This window comes from Trematomus bernacchii, unplaced genomic scaffold (genome assembly GCF_902827165.1).
Source record: "Trematomus bernacchii unplaced genomic scaffold, fTreBer1.1, whole genome shotgun sequence".
NCBI lineage: Eukaryota > Metazoa > Chordata > Actinopteri > Perciformes > Nototheniidae > Trematomus > Trematomus bernacchii.
In genome coordinates, this window is record NW_022987658.1 from 89,135 (window position 1) to 111,625 (window position 22,491).

A 22,491-nucleotide genomic window follows, 5' to 3' on the forward strand; every position below is an offset into this window, starting at 1 on the left:
AAAGGCATCGTCACAGAGCTGAAAACAGGCTGTATTTCTGAGAAACCCATGAAAAGTTCACTTCACAGATACGTGGTTTTCACATGACAATTCTACAAACATGATGTTCTCATATAATAGCCTGTACTGCTCTAGATTTAACTACCCAACAGTATTTACAATTAGCAAAGTTTAAACAGCAATAAAATGCCACAAAAAAGAAGAGAATAATTCCCAGAAAATGTCTCAAATTATTTTCCCAAGAATATGTGAAAAATTCCCCCCAAATATGAAGCAAACGTCCTTAAATCCCCCCAAAATGTTCTGAAGAATAGATGATATATGTCTGAAATTTGAACATTTTATTTACGACTTTCCTTCACTGTGTGTGAATACCTTTACTGCAGTAGAGGCTTCACTGTAAACCAGGGGTCTCAAACTCAAGGCCCGGGGGCCAAATCCGGCCCGCGATTTCATTTTATGTGGCCTCGCAAGAGCTTGCAAAGAATATAATACGTTTATTATACGGTTACAGAAGCAGGTTGCCCATAAACTACATGTCCCACAATGCATCTCGTTTTGTGACATGCCACTGAAGAGACTTGCAATTATTTGCCCTGGACTTCTGCTTTCAGACGTAGTCAATTACTAAGTTATTATCCTATCCGATAATAATCCAATTCAGAGGCAATAATGTAATATAATACATTATTTTATATATATATTATATATTTATTAGGGCTGTCAAGTTAACGCGTTAATAATGCGTTAACGCAAAAAAAAATGAACGCCACTAATTATTTTAACGCGATTAACGCATGTGTATTTTTTGTCCTCGGCCGCCGTAGTTTCAGAGCGCATCGAGTGTAAAATACCATCTACAAGCTGATGCTGACAGCCCCGCTCCTGCCGCCCGCTTGTGGCAGACCACACTTCCACGCTCACTGGCAGGCCCGGACTGGCCATCGGGAGGACCGGGAGGGAGTGTGTATGTGTGGCGCGACTCGCGCGAGCGAGGCACACCTACGTGTTGTTGTTAGCATCTGGTGCTAGCTAGCTGCGCTAACGGATATAAGGAGCTGTTTCAATGACATTTCGCCGACAACTGCGCCGAGCACTTTATGCAGGTAGCCAGACAGTGGGACATTGTACGAAAAGTCAGCGCAACATTATTGCAGCGTCCAGGCAGCTCCCATTCGAGCATATATGCCTTGAGCTGCACATAGCTCAACGATCCATCACAGTGTCTCCACACACACACACACACACACACACACACACACACACACACACACACACACACACACACACACACACACACACACACACACACTCACACTCACACTCACACTCACACACACACACACACACAGTATTATTGTATGAGAGAGGTTCCAGGTTGAATTGAGGCGAATATTTGTAATGTTCAGGTTGTTGTGTTTAATATTCATGAGAATATTTGTCATTGTTCAAATGATAATAAACAAACATATAAAGCATATTTGTCCACTCATATGTTGATAAGAGTATTAAAAACTTGAAAGATATCCCTCTAAGGTACATTTAGAACAGATAAAAAATGTGCGATTAATTTGCGATTAATCGCGATTAACTATGGACTATCATGCGATTAATCGCGATTAAATATTTTAATCGACTGACAGCCCTAATATTTATATAGTTACAACCGGCCCTTTGAGTGCAACCTTTATGCGAATGTGACCCGCGATGAAATTGAGTTTGACACCCCTGCTGTAAACATTTCTTCCTCCTCTCTCAGATCGACCTGTCCTCCATCCTGCCGGAGACGCTCTCAGTTTTGGGATCTTTCCTCCGAAAGAACGAGCGAGTTCTGAAGCTCGGGACGCTGGCCTGTCTCACCTCGATCATCATGCATCAGGCTGCAAACATCAAACCTGCCGCGCTGGAACCGGTCCTGAGCGAGCTGCCGGGTCTGGTGGATGAGAGCGACATGCACGTATCACAGGTACACACACACACACACAGACACACACACACACACACACACACACACACACACACACACACACACACACACGCACACACACACACACACACACACACACACACACTCACACACAAAGGACATGTTCTGCTGTATTTAGGTGTATATCAGTATGTAGTGTCTCTACTTTAAAGAGTCCTCTCCTGCTGATGATCAGGGAGGCGTGTGGGTCACAGGTTCAAACCCCACTGCAGTCAGCATGTCGTCGTGTCCCTGGGCAAGACACTTCACCCCAAATTGCTCCTGTGGGGATTGCCCACAGTATTGAGTATATAAGTCGCTTTGGATAAAAGTGTCTACAGATGGAGCATCTTATTTCAGACTCCAGCATACAGCTTCCTGCCTACTACCAGCCAGTTACCTGCCTAAGACCGGCCAAAGACCAGTATCTGGGAATGTTAAGCCCTCCCACTATTTTCCAAGAGGGCGTTGCCAGATTTTCAATTTCAGGATTTAACCAGGAGATGGCGCTATATATTAAATAACTATGGCCAAACTAAGACTTAGTTTTTCACAAGAGAAAATGCAGATATTATATAAAAAACTGAAGTTAAAATCTTGTTTTTAATGCCCTAAGAGCAATAAAAACACTTGTTAAAAAAATCCTGAGTGAGGCTTTCATAAATTGCATTTAGCTGACGCTTTTATCCAAAGCGACTTACTATTTAATAAATGATAAATGATTATTCATAACAAATATGAGTGATGTGTGATTATTATTCATGCTATATACTGATATAGGGCTAAGTAAGCAATCAATCCTGCAAATTAACCCTTAGTTGTTCAATATATTTATTCAGACAATGTGAGTAGAAATACAGAAATTCTGCTCCCACCTAAGGCCAACGTTGCAATATTACAACATTTCCCTAAAAACGTAAACATTTTAAAAATTCTTTCATTTCAGCTCCAGAGGCCAGGGGTTAAATTGGGATTTGATATGTGGGGGGGCTCTGTTAGAAGGTGCGACGGGGGAGGGGGGAGAGAGTTAGACGCTCGTGAATTGTCAACGGGGGGGGTTGACATCAGAGCATCGTCCTATGGGCTTAGACCCGGACAGGTACAACAGGTATTCACTCAGAGGGGGGTACTAAATGCCACCCATTTACATGTAGGCAAACAAAATCAACATACAGTAGGGGGGTGGGGGATGGTGAACGGTATGGTCAATGTTTGTAAACACAATCCCCAGGATGTGTCCTTATCAAACCAAAATAGAAAATGCAGATATTACACTCAGACATTGGAAAAGTCTATGTTAAAAAGCCTCAGTCATGTTCAGCTATGTTACTATTTATAATGTTATTGTTGTTACAACAGAAGATGTTTTTCTTTATATTGAAGTTAAATGCATCAATCTGGTGCACTTTGAGGTCAAAATTAAGAGATTTATGGATACCGCTGGAAAAAGCTGTGTGTGAAAGTTTAAATCTTCCTTATTGAGCTTTAAAACAAATGAATAACGACTATATATAATAATAAAATAAACACCGGCTGTTGTTATGCCTGCTGTAACGTTAAATTACTCCGTTCTCCGCTTAAGTAATTATGCCGTTACTAGCTTCATAGTTGTATTTATCATCTAAATTTGCCGAAACAAGTTTAATATTCTGAAAGCCAAGACTTTGTTTATTTGAAATCAGATGAAAACAAACTGTAACGGACCCTGCCGTGTTATCTTGATATTTCCGGCACAGACCCTTTCATACCGGCAATGCGCGATAGAAACAACAGGAACTGCGACAGCATAAATATGCGAACACAAACCTACAGACTGCTGGAAAAGAGATATCACAGGGGGGGTTGGGACACACACATTCCGATGGCCAATTAGTTTTAAACAAAGAGTATAGCCTACTCAACATAGGGGGGTGGGGGCTGGTGAACGGTATGGTCAATGTTTGTAAACACTGTGACATTTTGACTTTATTTGATCATTTCAGTTAAAAACTAACGAAAGAGAAGTGCACTGTTTTGCCTGGCTGGACCTGTAATTTACAGGAAAGGAGTGCACGCTACTAAAGAGACACGATACCATGGAAACCAAACAATGGTGTTGCTGTATTGAAGTCCGAGTGGAAACAGTCATATTTGGAGCGTTATGTTAGAATGAAACATCCAGGTCGTGACTCACAAAAAAAAAGTGTTACTTCACTAACTGTAAGCTTGTCACTCAGAGTAACCTACAGTTAACTTAACTATTGGAAAAGAAAGATCAGCGGGGGGAGAGAGCTGTGGGTGATGGGCCATTAGGTGTGTAAACACACAGCTGAGAGCTGCCGTTTCATTCTGACTGTTTAAAAAACGGTAACAACGGACTATTTTTCTTGGCGGATGCATGTCAATTTAAATCAATACATACAACTTTTTTTTAAATCAATAAAAACATTTTCTAAATCCATAAAAGCATTTCAATTAATATTGGGAGTCATGTCGTTACTTTGTTGAGAATGTGGCCATGTAATAAGCGGGATAATTTGCAGCGACTTGGTCATTGTGGGGAAAAATAACACGCTACGCGTCGGGATCCTGATCTGCCTGACAAGGCTCCATTAAAATATAAATATTTTTAGTGAATTACTGAGTTTAGGCACGTTAATAACATTTTAATGAAGTTGAATACAGTTTATTCATATTTGTCAGTGATTTCATGTCAATTCGGCGAACATAAACATAAATGATCGTGGTGAAGATGATGATTAAATTAGGATTAAAAATCGAGAGCCGGCTGCATTTCCTCTCGTTCGTTTTTTTCGACTAAACAACATTATTTTGTTAAATAACAACATGGTGATGTTTTGTAAATGATTACATTTATTATTTAGCACAGACTATGATCCTATCCGTGACATATGGATCCTAACAAAGATCCGCTATACATTAGTACCAGACATACTGTACATTGTGGTGATTGACATTATTCACCCACGGATCTATGGGTTGGGGTATTGTTCCGCACGGACATTTTAGTGAACCAGACCAGCTGTTTCCGCCGGTCTTCGCTTCCCGGGCATGAAGTTGTTTACATGTGTGTTCAGATGCTAAATAAAAGTTTAGCTTGTACTTTTGATACCCCGCCTCCGACTCCCATCTCCACAACATCCAGTTTACTGTATCGAAGTTGATTTCACATGAGCTCCAGTGTGGAACCCCACTGCACCCCCTGGTGGATCAATGATCCATTGCAGCTGGCTTCACAATAATTACATTTATTTATCACGGGGGCGGTATCAAGTCAGACTGGGGGCCGGCTCTTCTTCTGTAACAGTAACATGTAATGTGTATTTCAGTATGTAGTGTCTCTACTTTAAAGAGTCCTCTTTAAAGGATGTTCAGCTGATGTTCAGGTGTATATCAGTAGGTAGTGTCTCTACTTTAAAGAGTACTCTCCTGCTGATGTTCAGGTGTATATCAGTATGTAGTGTCTCTACTTTAAAGAGTCCTCTCCTGCTGATGTTCAGGTGTATATCAGTAGGTAGTGTCTCTACTTTAAAGAGTCCTCTCCTGCTGATGTTCAGGTGTATATCAGTATGTAGTGTCTCTACTTTAAAGAGTCCTCTCCTGCTGATGTTTAGGTCTCCGTCTCCCTGCTCAGCGTCATGGCTCGGTCCTGCCCTTCCTCTCTCAATAGGATCAGCCTCTCGGTGCTGCCCTGCGTCTTCAGGCTGGTTCTCTCTCCTCTCCTGCAGGGGGCAGCGCTCTCCTCCATTCTGGACCTCCTGCAGGCGCTGGTGCTGTCCAACACCTCCAACATGGGCTACAGGTACCAGAGAGTGTGTGTGTGTGTGTGTGTGTGTGTGTGTGTGTGTGTGTGTGTGTGTGTGTGTGTGTGTGTGTGTGTGTGTGTGTGTGTGTGTGTGTGTGTGTGTGTGTGTGTGTGTGTGTGTGTGTGTGTGTGTGTGTGTGTGTGTGTGTGTGTGTGTGTGTGTGTGTGTGTGTGTGTGTGTGTGTGTGTGTGTGTGTGTGTGTGTGTGTGTGTGTGTGTGTGTGTGTGTGTGTGTGTGTGTGTGTGTGTGTGTTGTTAGAGGAGCGTGGGACTGTAGCTTCTGTGCATATATTTATCTTCTTAATTCTGTAAATCCATGTTGCACAGTGTTATTTTTTGCTCCTTGCTTTAAAAAAACAAAACAATGTATTCTTCTCTCTGTGTTTTTGAATGCACCATTTACACTAAAGCACGTTTTATTTATTAGTTTTTTCTCATGGCTATTATTATAAAACCAAACATGTACACTTAAGGCAGTTTTTGTAGCGCATTACGGAAAGGAGCAGAGAGCATTTGAGCCCTTACTCACACATCGATGGTGTGTTACAGCGACTTGCAACCAATACTCACACTAACATGAAACCAGAAAACACCAAAGCCAACCCAACAATCGAACCTCAAAGAAACAGGACACCTGACATCTTCATACTTTCTAATAATACTTTTTTTTCTCGTCCTACTTGGTAATAAAACCGTTTCTGATTCTGATATGACGATTAAACCTTTGAATCTGAAATCCTCCTCTCCCTCCTCTCTCTCCCTCTTCCTCCTCATCCTCCTCCTCCTCTCCTCTCAGTCAGTTGCTGAAGTCTCTCACAGATCCGTTCCACCTCCCCTCCTCCTCTTCCTCCTCTTCCTCCCCCCTGATCCACAGACAGTCATATCTCTCTGTTTCTCGCTGTGTGGCAGCTCTCTCCTCCTCCTGCCCCAAAGAAACCCCCTCCACGGTGAATGGACTCCTGCAGGAGGTGGGTGGGATTACAACTGTTTCTGTATCAGAGTACATTTATTTGAAGTACTGTACTTAAGTAAAATGTTGACACACTTGTGCTTTGGTTGAGTATTTCCATTGTGTGCTACTGTGTTCTTCTACTCCACTACAACTCAGAGGTACATGGTGTACTTTTACTCCACTACATTTATTTAATACCCTTAGTTACTTAATCATTAAAGCTAAGCACATACGCACAAAGATGGGACACTCAGAATAAAACTGTATTCACCAACATAACGACAAAGTACTAAAGACTAAGTGTTAAATCAGACTTTAGTTCCACCTGGAGTAAATCCACAAGCTACCCTGCAGTATACAAAGTCATTCAAACTAGCTGCACCTTTACCAGCTTTGAGAACACTTTCATGATCAATCATTATAAAACATATCATATATATTATTCTGAAATGGACCAATCTGCACAATGACTACTTTTACTGTCGCTACTTTCACTATATTTGGATGAGAATACTTTCCTACTTTCACTTGAGGAACATTTTGAATGCAGGACTTTTACTGTAACAGAGTATTCCTACACTCTGGTACTTCTACTTTTACTGAAGTACAAGATCTGAGTACTTCTACTTTTACTCAAGTACAAGATCTGAGTACTTCTACTTTTACTCAAGTACAAGATCTGAGTACTTCTACTTTTACTCAAGTACAAGATCTGAGTACTTCAATTTTTACTCAAGTCAAATATCCGAGTACTTCTACTTTTACTCAAGTACAAGATCTGAGTACTTCTACTTTTACTCAAGTCAAATATCTGAGTACTTCTACTTTTACTCAAGTACAAGATCTGAGTACTTCTACTTTTACTCAAGTACAAGATCTGAGTACTTCTACTTTTACTCAAGTACAAGATCTGAGTACTTCTACTTTTACTCAAGTCAAATATCTGAGTACTTCTACTTTTACTCAAGTACAAGATCTGAGTACTTCTACTTTTACTCAAGTCAAATATCTGAGTACTTCTACTTTTACTCAAGTACAAGATCTGAGTACTTCTACTTTTACTCAAGTACAAGATCTGAGTACTTCTACTTTTACTCAAGTACAAGATCTGAGTACTTCTACTTTTACTCAAGTCAAATATCTGAGTACTTCTACTTTTACTCAAGTACAAGATCTGAGTACTTCTACTTTTACTCAAGTACAAGATCTGAGTACTTCTACTTTTACTCAAGTACAAGATCTGAGTACTTCTACTTTTACTCAAGTCAAATATCTGAGTACTTCTCCCCTCTCCTCTCCTCAGGTGAAGAACCCTGGTTCTCCTGAGTCGGCCCGTGTGCTGGCTCTTCTGTGTCTGGGGGAGGTGGGGAGGAGCGGCAGCCTGGGGGGGAGGAAGGAGGTGCTGGGAGTCATCCTGGAGGCCATTTCTTCCACCAATGAGGAGGTAACACACACAACTCCCAGAACACAAATACAATGGAGTCAAGTGTCAATCATTTATCTGAGAATATCAAACACATGGTGCCCATGTCTACTCTAGCTCCACACAAACCAACATTTTATCTACATTTAAACTTGTTTTCCCGCGGTCATTCCCTCATACTTTTCTGCATTTATTGTTGACAGTTTAAACTGAATCAGGATTATAGTTCAGACAGTCCACTTAGAGTCAAGAAGAAGAAGAAGAAGACATACTTTATTAATCCCTAACAGGGACATTTCTTTCTCCACTCTGTTGTGTTTACATTACACACACAGAGGATATACACTCACACACACAGAGGATATACATGCACACACACAGAGGATATACACTCACACACACAGAGGATATACATGCACACACACAGAGGATATACATGCACACACACAGAGGATATACACTCACACACACAGAGGATATACACTCACACACACAGAGGATATACATGCACACACACAGAGGATATACATGCACACACACAGAGGATATACATGCACACACACAGAGGATATACACTCACACACACAGAGGATATACACTCACACACACAGAGGATATAGAGTGGCGAAGTCCCTCCCCTTCCGGTTGAGCCCCATGGGACCTTATTTCGGAAAAGTTATGCATTGAAGTCAATGGAGAGAGAAAGATTATCTTTCGATCCCGTTTGAATTGTGCCACGAATTACACATATGATGTTTGTCAATTTAAAAGATAATTTCAAAAAAAGTCAAGTCAAAAAAATTAAAATGTGTCGTAAAACTGTGAAGTAACACATTTGTTTGTGTGAAAGGCTCAATGAACTACATCTCTGGTCAACCACACACGTCACCAAGATGGCCGTCACTACTGTCTTGTCAACAAACGATTGACTACCCTCACTATCACCACAATGAAACACGTCCTGAAGAATGTCATGCAAAGCCTGCCTTCCTTTGATTCTCTCTGAACTGCCTGGTCGTTTTAATGTTTAATGTCAACCATTTGTGCAGATAGCATGAAGTAGAAAAGATCGCCGATGCTAACGTTAGCGTTAGCATTTCTCCCCCGGAATTAAATGGTGTATTATAGAATGATCACACCGGTGACAGTACTATTCAAAGGGTTCACGAAATATGACTACTACTCTTACTGTTTAACATTTTGGGTTACTTAATGTTACTTCATGTTAAGGCTAATAAAAATGACAAGGCTGTAATGCTAACTAACGTGCTAGCTACTAGCTAGGTAGCTAACTTGATCAAGCCACTCCTGGTCGTTTCATCAGACGGGAAGCAAAAGAACGAGCAAGACCCATTGCTGGTATAATAACAACCTGGTACTAAGCACACAGGCATCTTGTTAAAGTTATCTTATCTTAGCCAGCGCCATATAGATAGATTATATCTATATTGCGCTGATCTTAGGTATCTGAATGGTGGAGGTAAACAATTGTGACATCACTTACGCGACTCTGGGATTTGTAGTCTTTCTAGTTACGTATTTTTCATAGTCTTATATTTCAACAGTTTTACGACAAACTGTGACTTTTTTGACATGGAAATGATTTTTTAAGATTGACAAACATCATATGTGTAATTCATGGCACAATTCAAACGGGATCGAAAGATAAGTTTTCTCTCCCCATTGACTTCAATGCATAACTTTTCCGGAATAAGGTCCCATACCCCGGAAGTAAGTGGGAGGGACTTCGCCACTCTATACATGCACACACACAGAGGATATACATGCACACACACAGAGGATATACATGCACACACACAGAGGATATACACTCACACACACAGAGGATATACACTCACACACACAGAGGATATACATGCACACACACAGAGGATATACACTCACACACACAGAGGATATACACTCACACACACAGAGGATATACATGCACACACACAGAGGATATACACTCACACACACAGAGGATATACACTCACACACACAGAGGATATACATGCACACACACAGAGGATATACATGCACACACACAGAAGATATACACTCACACACACAGAGGATATACACTCACACACACAGAGGATATACATGCACACACACAGAAGATATACACTCACACACACAGAGGATATACATGCACACACACAGAGGATATACATGCACACACACAGAAGATATACACTCACACACACAGAAGATATACACTCACACACACAGAGGATATACACTCACACACACAGAGGATATACATGCACACACACAGAAGATATACACTCACACACACAGAGGATATACACTCACACACACACAGAGGATATACATGCACACACACAGAATATATACACTCACACACACAGAGGATATACACTCACACACACAGAGGATATACATGCACACACACAGAAGATATACACTCACACACACAGAGGATATACACTCACACACACAGAGGATATAGACTCACACACACAGAGGATATACACTCACACACAGAGGATATACACTCACACACACAGATATACACTCACACACACAGAGGATATACACTCACACACACAGAGGATATACACTCACACACACAGAGGATATACACTCACACACACAGAGGATATACACTCACACACACAGAGGATATACACTCACACACACAGAGGATATACACTCACACACACAGAGGATATACACGCACACACACAGAGGATATACACTCACACACACAGAGGATATACACTCACACACACAGAGGATATACACTCACACACACAGAGGATATACACGCACACACACAGAGGATATACATGCACACACACAGAGGATATACACTCACACACACAGAGGATATACACTCACACACACAGAGGATATACACGCACACACACAGAGGATATACACTCACACACACAGAGGATATACACTCACACACACAGAGGATATACACTCACACACACAGAGGATATACACGCACACACACAGAGGATATACACTCACACACACAGAGGATATACACGCACAAACACAACCACATCAATGTGTTGTCTGCATGTTGACAAATGAAGTCATCAGAAGATATTTTGGTGTGTGTTTCAGGTGAGGACGGCAGCGTCCTGCGCTCTGGGCAGCATGGCGGTGGGCAGTCTGAACGACTACCTTCCCTTCCTGCTGACGGAGATCTCCACCCAGCCGAGGAGGCAGTACCTGCTGCTGAACTCCCTCAAAGAGGTCATCAGGTGGGTGTGTTCATGGGGGGATTATTTATAAAATAATACAAGATAACCTGCACCTTAAAAACAACAACGGCAACTTTTAAACCACCTCCTAAAACACTCAAAACTCATTGTGGTAAAGTAACAATTACTCAAGTAAGGAGCTTTTATTTCACTTTTCCTGAAAATCCAAGCCCTATTGAAAACTTCATTGAGTCCGTTTTGATTTTAAAACCAACCAGGGTATACTTTTTACAAAATGTGTTGATTTGAACCTTAGTTTTCAAAAGTTCAGTTCTGTTTCTTCTCTCCTGCAGCCCCGCCTTCTTATTGAAGCGTTTAAAACTGGCGTATTTGATTTTCTCCAAGTGGCAATTTCACCAGATTACTTTTAAACTACGTTAACACTATTTTCCTCCTCTTCCTCCTCTTCCTCCTCTTCCTCCTCTTCCTCAGTGCCTGTCCAGCCTCCAGTCTCTCACCCCACGTTGAGTCCATCTGGTCTCTGCTCTTCCAGCACTGCGAGTGTCCGGAGGAGGGAACCAGGAACCTGGTGGCTGAGTGTCTGGGAAAACTGACTTTAGTGAACGCTGCTCAACTCCTGCCGCGACTCAAACAGCAGCTGAGAGCCGGTACGACCCAGTGGGAGGAGGGAAACGTGTGTTTAACACAGAGGGCAGAGGTGGAAGTAGTGGAGTACAAATACTTTGTTACTGTACTTAAGTACATCTTTCTGGTATCAGTACTTTACTCCACTACTTATTTTCCTGACGACTTTTTACTTTTACTTCTTACATTTTGAACACAAATACCTGTAATTTCTACTTCTTACATTTTGAACACAAATACCTGTACTTTCTACTTCTTACATGTTGAACACAAATACCTGTACTTTCTACTTCTTACATTTTGAACACAAATACCTGTAATTTCTACTTCTTACATGTTGAACACAAATACCTGTACTTTCTACTTCTTACATGTTGAACACAAATACCTGTACTTTCTACTTCTTACATGTTGAACCCAAATACCTGTACTTTCTACTTCTCACATTTCCCAAACAGGCTGGTTCCTTTAGTTTGAATGTGTGTTTGGTGGCGTGATCATTATTATTTAGAGTCATTGCGTGCCTATTGATTTGAACACGATCCGTGTATCCATCATTTCCTGGTCTTCTCTAAAGAAGAGGGACCAATGAAAACGTTGTCATGTTGCCGTTGTTCAGCATGGAAACATTCATTAGCTAACAATGACATTATTGTTCTATTAATATAAAGGGAGGTCAGGTACTCTTTAAAACAGCTGCTAGTTATGGGTACTTTTTACTGAAGTACATTCAAAGCCCATACTTCGTTTAGTCATTAAAGCTGAAAAGACACATGGTTTCCTGATAAAAATGCAAAGCCGTGTTGTTGCTACTCATAGTACGCAGACCAACAAGAAACAATAAAGAAACAGTGCCATTATGTTAAGAAAACTGGCATTTAAAGGGCAATGTGATGCTCTATCTTACAGCTTTAATTACTTTTCATATTAAGATTTTGAGTTACAAAATATTAAATAAACTTTAAACAAAATTACATCTCTGAAAATAAATGAGGGGAAAAAACAGTTTTAGGTACAAGAAAATGGTAAAAATAATATGTTTTTTTCTGCTGATAATACTTCTGTACTTTACTAAAGTGAGAATTTGAATATAGGATTCTCACTTGTTATGGAGTATTTTGACTTTACTGTGTTGGTACCTGTGAGCCTCTCTGCTCACACAGGGTTCAAAGAGTGACGGAAAGAGCAGGGTTTGGGTTTAACACAGGCGTTTATTAGCACCAACACAAAGTGTACAACACGGGTTGCAAAACGTTGCCCGTGTGGGCTCCTCCACAGGTCCTTCGGCGACCTCCCAGGATCCTGCCTACTGCAAGACAGACCAGAACCAGGTTACCACATGCTTTTATTCAGTGATTGATTACCTGATTCCGATCAGCTGTCTGGCCTCCGGCCGAGCCACTCCCTTCACACCAGCAGCCGGCGCCCTAACCACACCCCGCTGCCACATACCCCCACCGCCCGACTCAGGCCGGGATCCCGCCGGCCGCAAGCTGACTCCCCCCCCCCTCCGCCGAGCGAGAGAGGAAATCAGCCACGACCATCTGGTTACCCGGCCTGTGGATCACCTTGAAGTTGAAAGGCTGTAGCGCCAGATACCACCGAGTGATCCGGGCGTTGGCATCCTTCATGCGGTGGAGCCACTGGAGCGGGGCATGGTCCGACCAGAGGGTGAAAGGGCGCCCCAGGAGGTAGTACCGCAGGGCGCCGACCGCCCACCGTATGGCGAGGCACTCCTTTTCCACCGTACTGTAGTTCACCTCCCTTTGGGCGAGCTTACGGCTAATGTACAGTACGGGGCGGTCGACCCCCTCCACCTGCTGGGACAAAACGGCCCCCACCCCACTGTTCGAGGCGTCGGTCTGCAACACAAAAGGGAGAGAGAAGTCAGGAGAATACAGAAGCGGCTTACCACAGAGGGCTTTTTTAACCCTCTCAAACGCCAGCTGACACCGCTCCGTCCACTGGACCGGATCTGAAGCACCCTTTCGGGTCAGGTCGGTCAGGGGACTGGTCAGCTCCGAAAAGGACGGGATGAACCGCCTGTAGTAGCCGGCCAGCCCCATGAACCTCCTGACCTCTTTTTTCGTCTTGGGCGCCAGACAGGCTGAAATGGCGGTTGTTTTCTCTATCTGTGGCCGCACCTGCCCGCCGCCCAAGTGGTACCCCAGATACCGTACCTCCCTCCGTCCAACCGCACACTTCTTCGGGTTGGCCGTGAGCCCCGCCTGCCTCAGGGACTCGAGCACTGCCCCCACCTGCTGCATATGCTGCTCCCATGTCTCACTGTGAATGATGACATCATCCAAGTAAGCAGCAGCATATGCAGAGTGGGGACGCAGCACCCGGTCCATGAGCCGCTGGAAAGTGGCTGGAGCTCCGAACAACCCGAAAGGAAGTGTGACAAATTGGTATAAGCCATACGGAGTGGAGAAGGCCGTTTTTTCCTTAGACTCTGGAGAAAGGGGAATCTGCCAATAGCCCTTGGTTAAATCCAGCGTCGTGTAAAAGCGAGCAGTGCCTAGCCGATCCAGGAGTTCGTCGACCCGGGGCATTGGATAAGCATCGAATTTGGACACCTCGTTCACCCTGCGGTAGTCCACACAGAACCGGATTGACCCGTCGGACTTACGTACCAGCACGACGGGGCAACACCAGTCACTGGTGGACTCTTCTATCACTCCCATCTCTAGCATAGCCTGAAGCTCCGCCTGAACAATTTTCCTCTTGTGTTCAGGCAGCCGATAGGGCCGTGAACGAATGGCCACGCCCGGGGGCGTTTCTATGCGGTGGTGTATGAGAGAGGTGCGCCCTGGCAGCGGGGAGAACACATCGGCAAACTGCCTTTGCAACGAAGCAACGTCTGCTCTCTGGCCCGGTGCGAGATTGTCGCCACAACAGACCGGGGCTAATTTGTTGCTTTTAATGACCTCCGGTCCCAACTCATCTCTCTCAATCACCGTGGTGACCAGAGAAACAGACGCCACCTCCCTCCATGCTTTCAGGAGGTTAAGGTGGTAAATCTGTGTTGCTCCCCCCCTGTCAGAACGCACCACCTCATAATCTACGTCCCCCACTCGTCGTGTGACCACGAAGGGTCCTTGCCACTTGGCGAGTAGTTTAGAGCTAGAGGATGGGAGTAATACAAGCACTTTATCTCCCGGTGAAAATTGTCTCAGTTTCGACCCTCTGTTGTACAGGCGCTGCTGACGTTCCTGAGCCTGGAGCAAATTCTCCCGTGATATCTGCCCCAGTGAGTGGAGTTTTGCTCGCAGGTCCATAACGTACTGTATTTCGTTTTTACTGGTGCTTGGACCCTCCTCCCAGTTTTCCTTAACTAGGTCCAAAACACCCCGGGGCTTCCTGCCAAATAAGAGCTCAAAGGGAGAAAATCCCGTGGAGGACTGGGGCACCTCCCGCACTGCAAACAACAGAGGATCTAGCCATTTATCCCAATTACGACTATCTTCGTGCACGAACTTACGAACCATGTTCTTTAGTGTTTTATTAAACCGTTCCACCAGGCCGTCGGTCTGAGGATGGTAAACACTAGTCCGTATTGAATGGACGCCCAATAGTTCATACAGCTCGCGTAGTGTGCGTGACATAAACTGTGTGCCCTGGTCAGTCAGGATCTCTTTCGGGATCCCGACTCGGGAGATAATGTGAAACAGTGCCTGTGCGACGCTCTTTGCAGAGATATTACGCAGCGGCACTGCCTCGGGATATCGCGTGGCATAATCCACTAGGACCAGTACAAAGCGATATCCCCGTGCACTCCGGTCTAATGGCCCGATGAGGTCCATACCAACTCTCTCAAAAGGCACCTCAATCAATGGTAACGGGCGCAAAGGCGCCCTGGGGGTGGCCGGCGGGTTAACCAGCTGACATTCACGGCAAGATGCACACCACCGCTTCACATCTGCGCGAATGCCCGGCCAATAAAATCGGGCCATTATCCGGTGTAGTGATTTGTCGTACCCTAGGTGACCTGACATGGGATTATAATGAGCCGCCTGGAAAACCATTTCCCGACGGCTTTTTGGCACCAACAACTGGGTATTTATATCTCCTGTCTGTGTGTCACGGCTCACACGATACAGCCTGTCCCTAACCACCGTAAAGTGTGGGTGAGTGAGTGCTGCGTTTGGGTGTAGCTGGGAGCCATCAATACTCACCACCTGGTCGAAGGCGTGCTGAAGGGTCTCGTCCCTCGACTGTTCGAGGGGGAAATCCTCCAAAGGAAACACCAGCGGGGCCAGAGGGACCTCCGCGGCCCCCTCCGTGTCAGTTTCCCCCTCGACGTCGTCAGCCGCCTCCGACTCTCCACTAAACACAGCACACAACTCACATTTCCCTGCCGTCCGTGAACGCACCCCCATAGCCCCCGCTAGCTTAGCAAACCCCGGCCAATTCGTTCCCAAAATCAGAGGGTGCGTAAGGCGAGTGCTAACTCCAGCCCTGACTCTATGCTTTTTTCCCTTATAAGAAATTTCCAGCGTCACCTCCGGGTACTGGTGAATATCCCCATGCACACACCTCACCTTCACCCACGATGCTTCAATCAATGCCCCAGGCCGAACCAAGCGCTGATGGATCATCGTCTGATTACAGCCCGTGTCCATCAGAGCCTGGTGTGTACCCCCCTTCCAAATCGGGGGAGGCAACTGGCGGTCCCGCAACCCGGACCAGCTGTCCGACCTCCATGAGAGGACACTCCCGTCGGAAGTGGCCGGGCTGCCCGCACCGCCAGCAATCCAGCCCTGGCGTCTGAGGAGCCCCCCGTGGTGCCGGACGACCAGAAGCGTAGGCCGGACCCTGGGGAGAGATAAAAACAGGAGGGTAAGGTAGGGCTTGGGGGTGAAGTGTCGGGGCTGCGGGGTTGGGCCCGTGTGGTGGTGGTGGAGGAAGGGCAGCTGCTCCAGGAAATCTCCTCCTCTGGGCTGGGACAGCCGGTGGTCGGGGCTCCTCTTTCACGCTCCGCCGGGGAAGCGAGAGGTGGTCCTCCGCGAGGACGACGGCTGCTTCCAGGTTGGCGGGGCGATGGCACTGGACCCAATTCGCCGTTGAAGATGGCAGGCCGGCGATTAACTGCTCCAGCGCCACCTGCCCGACGACTTCCTCCGCCGAGCGCACCCCCGGCTGGAGCCAGCGGCTCGCTGCATCCAGAAGCTGTTGCGCGTATGAGAAGGGCCGGTCAGCGTCCTCGAAGGGGAGTGCCCGGAACCGGCGGCGATGTCCCTCTGGCGTGCTGCCAAGCCGGTCCAGGATGGCCTTCCTCAGATATCGGTACACATGCCGAGAGGCTGCGGGCAGGCTGTGGGCGGCTAACTGCGCACCCCCAGATAGCAGGGGCAATAGCCGCGCTGCCCACTCCTCCTCCGGCCACCCGCACGCCGCCGCTGTGCCCTCAAAGATGTCCAGGTATGCCTCCGGATCGTCGTCTGCCGTCAATTTCTGGAGGGCAATCGAAGGCGGTCGGGCCGGGTTGGTCGCGGGATCGGCCTCCCGGGCGGCCGGACGCTGCAGCAGCTCCCGTAGGAGGGCCCGGTCCTCGCGCTGGCTCGAGGCGATCCCGAGCAGAGCCTCGCTCTGCTGTCGCTGCAAGGCTGTGGTGGTCTCCTGCATGTGGGCAAGACGTTGGAGGGCCTGACCCAGCGGGGTTTCTCCTTCCGACATGAGTCCCTGTTCAGGCGCCACTGTGAGCCTCTCTGCTCACACAGGGTTCAAAGAGTGACGGAAAGAGCAGGGTTTGGGTTTAACACAGGCGTTTATTAGCACCAACACAAAGTGTACAACACGGGTTGCAAAACGTTGCCCGTGTGGGCTCCTCCACAGGTCCTTCGGCGACCTCCCAGGATCCTGCCTACTGCAAGACAGACCAGAACCAGGTTACCACATGCTTTTATTCAGTGATTGATTACCTGATTCCGATCAGCTGTCTGGCCTCCGGCCGAGCCACTCCCTTCACACCAGCAGCCGGCGCCCTAACCACACCCCGCTGCCACAGTACCGTTACTGCAGTGAAGCATCTGAATACTTCTTTCACCACTGCTAACACCTCAGGGTTTTTGACTCTGAAAGACAGTGTTAAAGTTACAAAACAATGCATTTAACATCTTATACTGTGGTATTGTGATGATGTTAGTGTTCAGTATTTCTAAAATAACAAAGACAGCAGTAATAATAACCCCCCCCCCCCCCCCACAGGCTCTCCTCTGGCTCGCAGCACGGTGGTGACGGCTGTGAAATTCACTATCGTCGATCATCCTGCTCCCATAGACGCTCTGCTGAAAGACTGCATAGGTACCACACACACACACACACACACACACACACACACACACACACACACACACACAGAAATAACAGTAAAAAAACAGTAAAACGAATATTCTTAAATAAGTGGTTTTTTTCTTATTTTTTTAATAGATATATCTTTTTTAAAGCCTAGTTAAGAATGTGTTGAGGAATATACTGTATGTATATGCAAGTCTGTGTGTATGTATACATTTATGTGTGTGTGTGCTTATTAGCCAGTGGGTAAATGTATATACATTATATTTACATACTGTCTTAAACGCTAGATTATTTTATTGTATATTTCTCATGTTTTGTTATGTTTAAAACATGTAGGAGATAATACAACTTACCTTGCCTATTCCCAAGAAAAATACACAAAAAAAGGAAATTAAAATGATTTGATTCCCAAGCCGGCCAAACATTCCAGGCAATAGCCGCGTTCACACCAAGTACTTTCCAGTACTTAGTTCCGGCACTCAGTGCCCCGGCGCTTTTAACCCCAGGGCACTTAGTACAGATCGCGTTCACACCGGAGTACTTTTCCCTGAGGGAAGCCGGTGTGAACGCGGCTATTGTCTCCCCTCTGTCTCCCCCGCTCACTCTAAGATCTACAATAAAGACCCTCTGGCCCAAAAATACCTTTTAAAAATGCTGTGTGTTTGTCAGGTGACTTCCTGCAGACCCTGCAGGACGACGACCTGAACGTGCGGCGCGTCTCCTTGGTGATGTTTAACTCTGCTGCTCACAACAAGCCGTCTCTCATCCGCGGTCTCCTAGCAACAGTGCTGCCTCACCTGTACAGAGAGACCCAGATCAGGAAGGACCTCATCAGAGAGGTAACTTTTAAAGGGGCCCTATGTGCCTTACCTGTGACATGTTTCCATGCTTTAATGTTAAAAAAGGTCTTTATTTTCCTTAGCCTATCACGACCATTTACACTACAGGGAAAGGAAAACCCCCAAAAGCATAAACGGGCCTCTTTAATATAAAAATGATATTTCTGATGCTTGTATTTCGGTGCTGAACCTGTTTGTCCTCTGCAGGTGGAGATGGGTCCGTTCAAACACACGGTGGACGACGGTCTGGACGTCCGTAAGGCTGCGTTCGAGTGCATGTACACTCTCCTGGACAGCTGCATGGAGGGGCTGGACGTCCTGCTGTTCCTGGACCACGTGGAGGAGGGACTCAAAGATCACTACGACATCAGGGTGGGTGCAACACATTGAGGAAATACAATTATAAAAGATCACATCAGAGTTAGGTGCAGCTTTCTGCTTCTTAAATACAACCACGCCAACTTTTAAACAGCATCCTGAAAAACTCATAGTGGAAAGTACCAATTTCTCAAGTAGCTTACAATGCAATATGCACAAATCAGAATTGGAATATTTTATTTATTAAATATGATAAAATAATAATTAAGTCCAGCAGACGACAATACTGAAAGCGACACCTAAGAGAAATATTTCCAGTTTAGTTTTAAAGGACGATAGCGTTGGAGCTAATAAACAGATTAACTCCCAGCTGGTGTTGTGTTCAGGTGCAGGAAGAGTTCATGTTGATGTCTGTGTGAAGTAGATATCTGTCAATAGTCTCTTGAACTCATAAATGTTTCCTATGCTAAGTTATGTGTGTTTAAGCCTCAGGAACTAACCACTGTGTCTCATTCCTCTTTCTCCGTGTTCCTGCAGATGTTGACGTTCCTGATGTTGGCCCGCCTCGCCTCTCTGTGTCCTGCAGCCGTTCTGCAGAGACTGGACCGACTCATCGAGCCTCTCAAAGCCACCTGCACCACCAAGGTACCAGCCCCATATTCATATAATGATTCATATAAATGCTAAGGTATGACTCTGCATGGGCAGGAATTGACACAGCTTTTCCAGCTTCATGTTTAAATGTATTTATAAATCCATAGACTACTATATTGCAACAATAGATACTCTTCCTGTGGTCAATGTTCGTATTTTTAACTAAATTAGAATGACAGAAACGATAACGATACAAAACTTTAAAGGGGACCTATCATGCAAAATGCACTTTTGTACGTCTTTTCTACATGAATATGTGTCCCGGTGTTCCAGGGAACTCACCAAGTGTCAGAAAACACAACCCTCTCTATTTTCCTCCATACCCAAATCTCTAAAAAAGGGGCTGCAACGGATCTGATAAAAACTGATCCAGATTTGAACACTGTCCTGACGTCAGGACGGTGGCGCTACGGCTATTGGGCCAACTCCACCAATCAGGAGGAGACAGCCACGGCCATTACCGTTCGAAAGCGCTGGAGACGCTGTAGTACATATGCCAGGCCTGTAGGTGGTGCTGTTCTCACTGAATCTGCCCTTGCTAAAACAGGGATAAAAAAGTGCAAATTGAGCGAAATGAGGCATGGCTAAAATGCATGATCTGTTTGGTATTTTGAAAAAAAAAAAGTATAAATATGCCTTATATAGGTATGGCCCTACACTATATTATTCAAATATAGCATGATAGGTCCACTTTAACATTCATGTTCACAATAATACTCATTACTTTACAAGAGCTTTACACGGGGCAGATAGTGTTTACATATTTACAATGTATTCTTTGTGTGTTAATTCAGATAAAATATATAATGCAAAGTGTAAATGCAGTTTCCAGAAGTAAAAAGCTAACGTTAGGCTGTAAAGGAACTACAGAACGGTCACATGACTTCACGTCACCAACGCTAAGCTAAAGGCGGCTAAAGTTGGGCGTGATGACGCTAAGTCGCCTCATTTAGACACTTGTTAGCAACCACCGTTTTTAAATCCACCAGTTGGGTATTTACAGACGTATTTTATGTCGTAGAATAAAAATGTCTTCAGCTTGTGTAACCACAGACCTTATTTCAGGCTAACAACCAGAAACGTGCTGACTCTTTTCAGAGTTTTAGGGCTCATTCCTGCACCACTCTACAATGCACGTAGTATTAAGGACTACACTTGTGAATTAGCATGAGATGAGTTCCCCTCCTCACTGCAGTGACTCTCCTCCTGCAGGTGAAGGCGGGATCGGTGAAGCAGGAGTTTGAGAAGCAGGAGGAGCTTCGGCGCTCTGCGATGCGTGCCGTCGCGGCCCTGCTGGCCGTGCCCGAGGTGGAGCGCAGTCCCAGCATGGCCGACTTCGCAAACCAGATCAGAACCAACGCAGACATGGCCTCCATCTACCAGAGCGTTCAGGGGGGGGGAGGGGGGCGGCATCGGGCCCACAGAGAGCATGGACATGAGCTAGACACTGAGGGTGTTTTATTTTAAAGGTCAACTATTATGCAAAATCCACTTTTTCACCTAATGTTTTTTTGGCTTGTGTAACCATTAGCCAATCAGCAACCAAGGTAACCCCCCCCCCCCCACACCTTATCACCTGAATCTCCTCCTAGAGCACCATTGAGTTCTTTGTAACCACATCTCTCTCAGAGGGGCGTGGGGAGGGGCTCCTTATTTTCATCTAAAGTAACAGACAGAGAATCAGCACTTTGGAAACAGGGCTGAAACAGAGGGGATTATGGGATGCTGCAATGATCTGTTTGGTGTTTCAGCCAAACACTTCAGAGACATGTTTTGTATCTGAGACCTATAATATATTGATGAAAAACAGTATAATAGGAGACCTTTTAAGTTTTTTATATAGATATGAGCCTTTTTAAAGGAGCACAATGCTGTTCTAATTTATTATACGATCACGGGTGTATTTTAAAAACATAGGCTTTTTAGTGTGAATTTCCTTGCAGACAAAAACATATATTTAATGATTGACACTGTGGACTACATTGTTTTTTCCCCCCACTGTTTTATTTACGGTCAGAATTGAGTTCAATTTAGTTCACATGAAATAAAGTGGGAGCAACACTTTGAAATGTGTGGGTGGAGTGTGCGTCTGATTAACACCAGATATAAAACACTCACATGACTCTAGCTTTTAATCATCATGCAGAATCTGCTGGTTTGTTTTTCCATCCGAGGACAACATCATCGTAACATCATCGCAAACATCTTTTTCTTTTTACCAACGAAGGAAACGAGGGCAGTGTGCAGAAGTTTTATAAAAGATATATCAGAGTGACACATTGATCTGCATCACAAGTACGAACCTTTAACTGATTATGAAAAAGCGTTTGACTTTTTTAACATGTGACATTTTAAAACAGCCCCCATTTAATTTGAAAATTAAAATAACATTGAGGATCGATAT

General features: G+C 45.0%; 1 protein-coding gene across 1 annotated transcript in view; it reads left to right on the forward strand.

The window, feature by feature from the left end:
• cand2 (cullin-associated and neddylation-dissociated 2 (putative)) overlaps positions 1-22,160 on the forward strand; it is a 37,416-nt gene extending 15,256 nt beyond the window's left edge. Inside the window, 12 exon segments of the mRNA XM_034135400.1 lie at positions 1,760-1,966; positions 5,581-5,768; positions 6,568-6,739; positions 8,027-8,167; positions 11,252-11,391; positions 11,824-11,999; positions 18,187-18,282; positions 18,946-19,115; positions 19,323-19,487; positions 19,971-20,078; positions 21,300-21,479; positions 21,481-22,160. Coding sequence (XP_033991291.1) covers positions 1,760-1,966; positions 5,581-5,768; positions 6,568-6,739; positions 8,027-8,167; positions 11,252-11,391; positions 11,824-11,999; positions 18,187-18,282; positions 18,946-19,115; positions 19,323-19,487; positions 19,971-20,078; positions 21,300-21,479; positions 21,481-21,531 — 1,794 coding nt within the window. The 3' untranslated portion in view covers positions 21,532-22,160.
• The last annotated feature ends 331 nt before the right edge of the window (positions 22,161-22,491 follow it).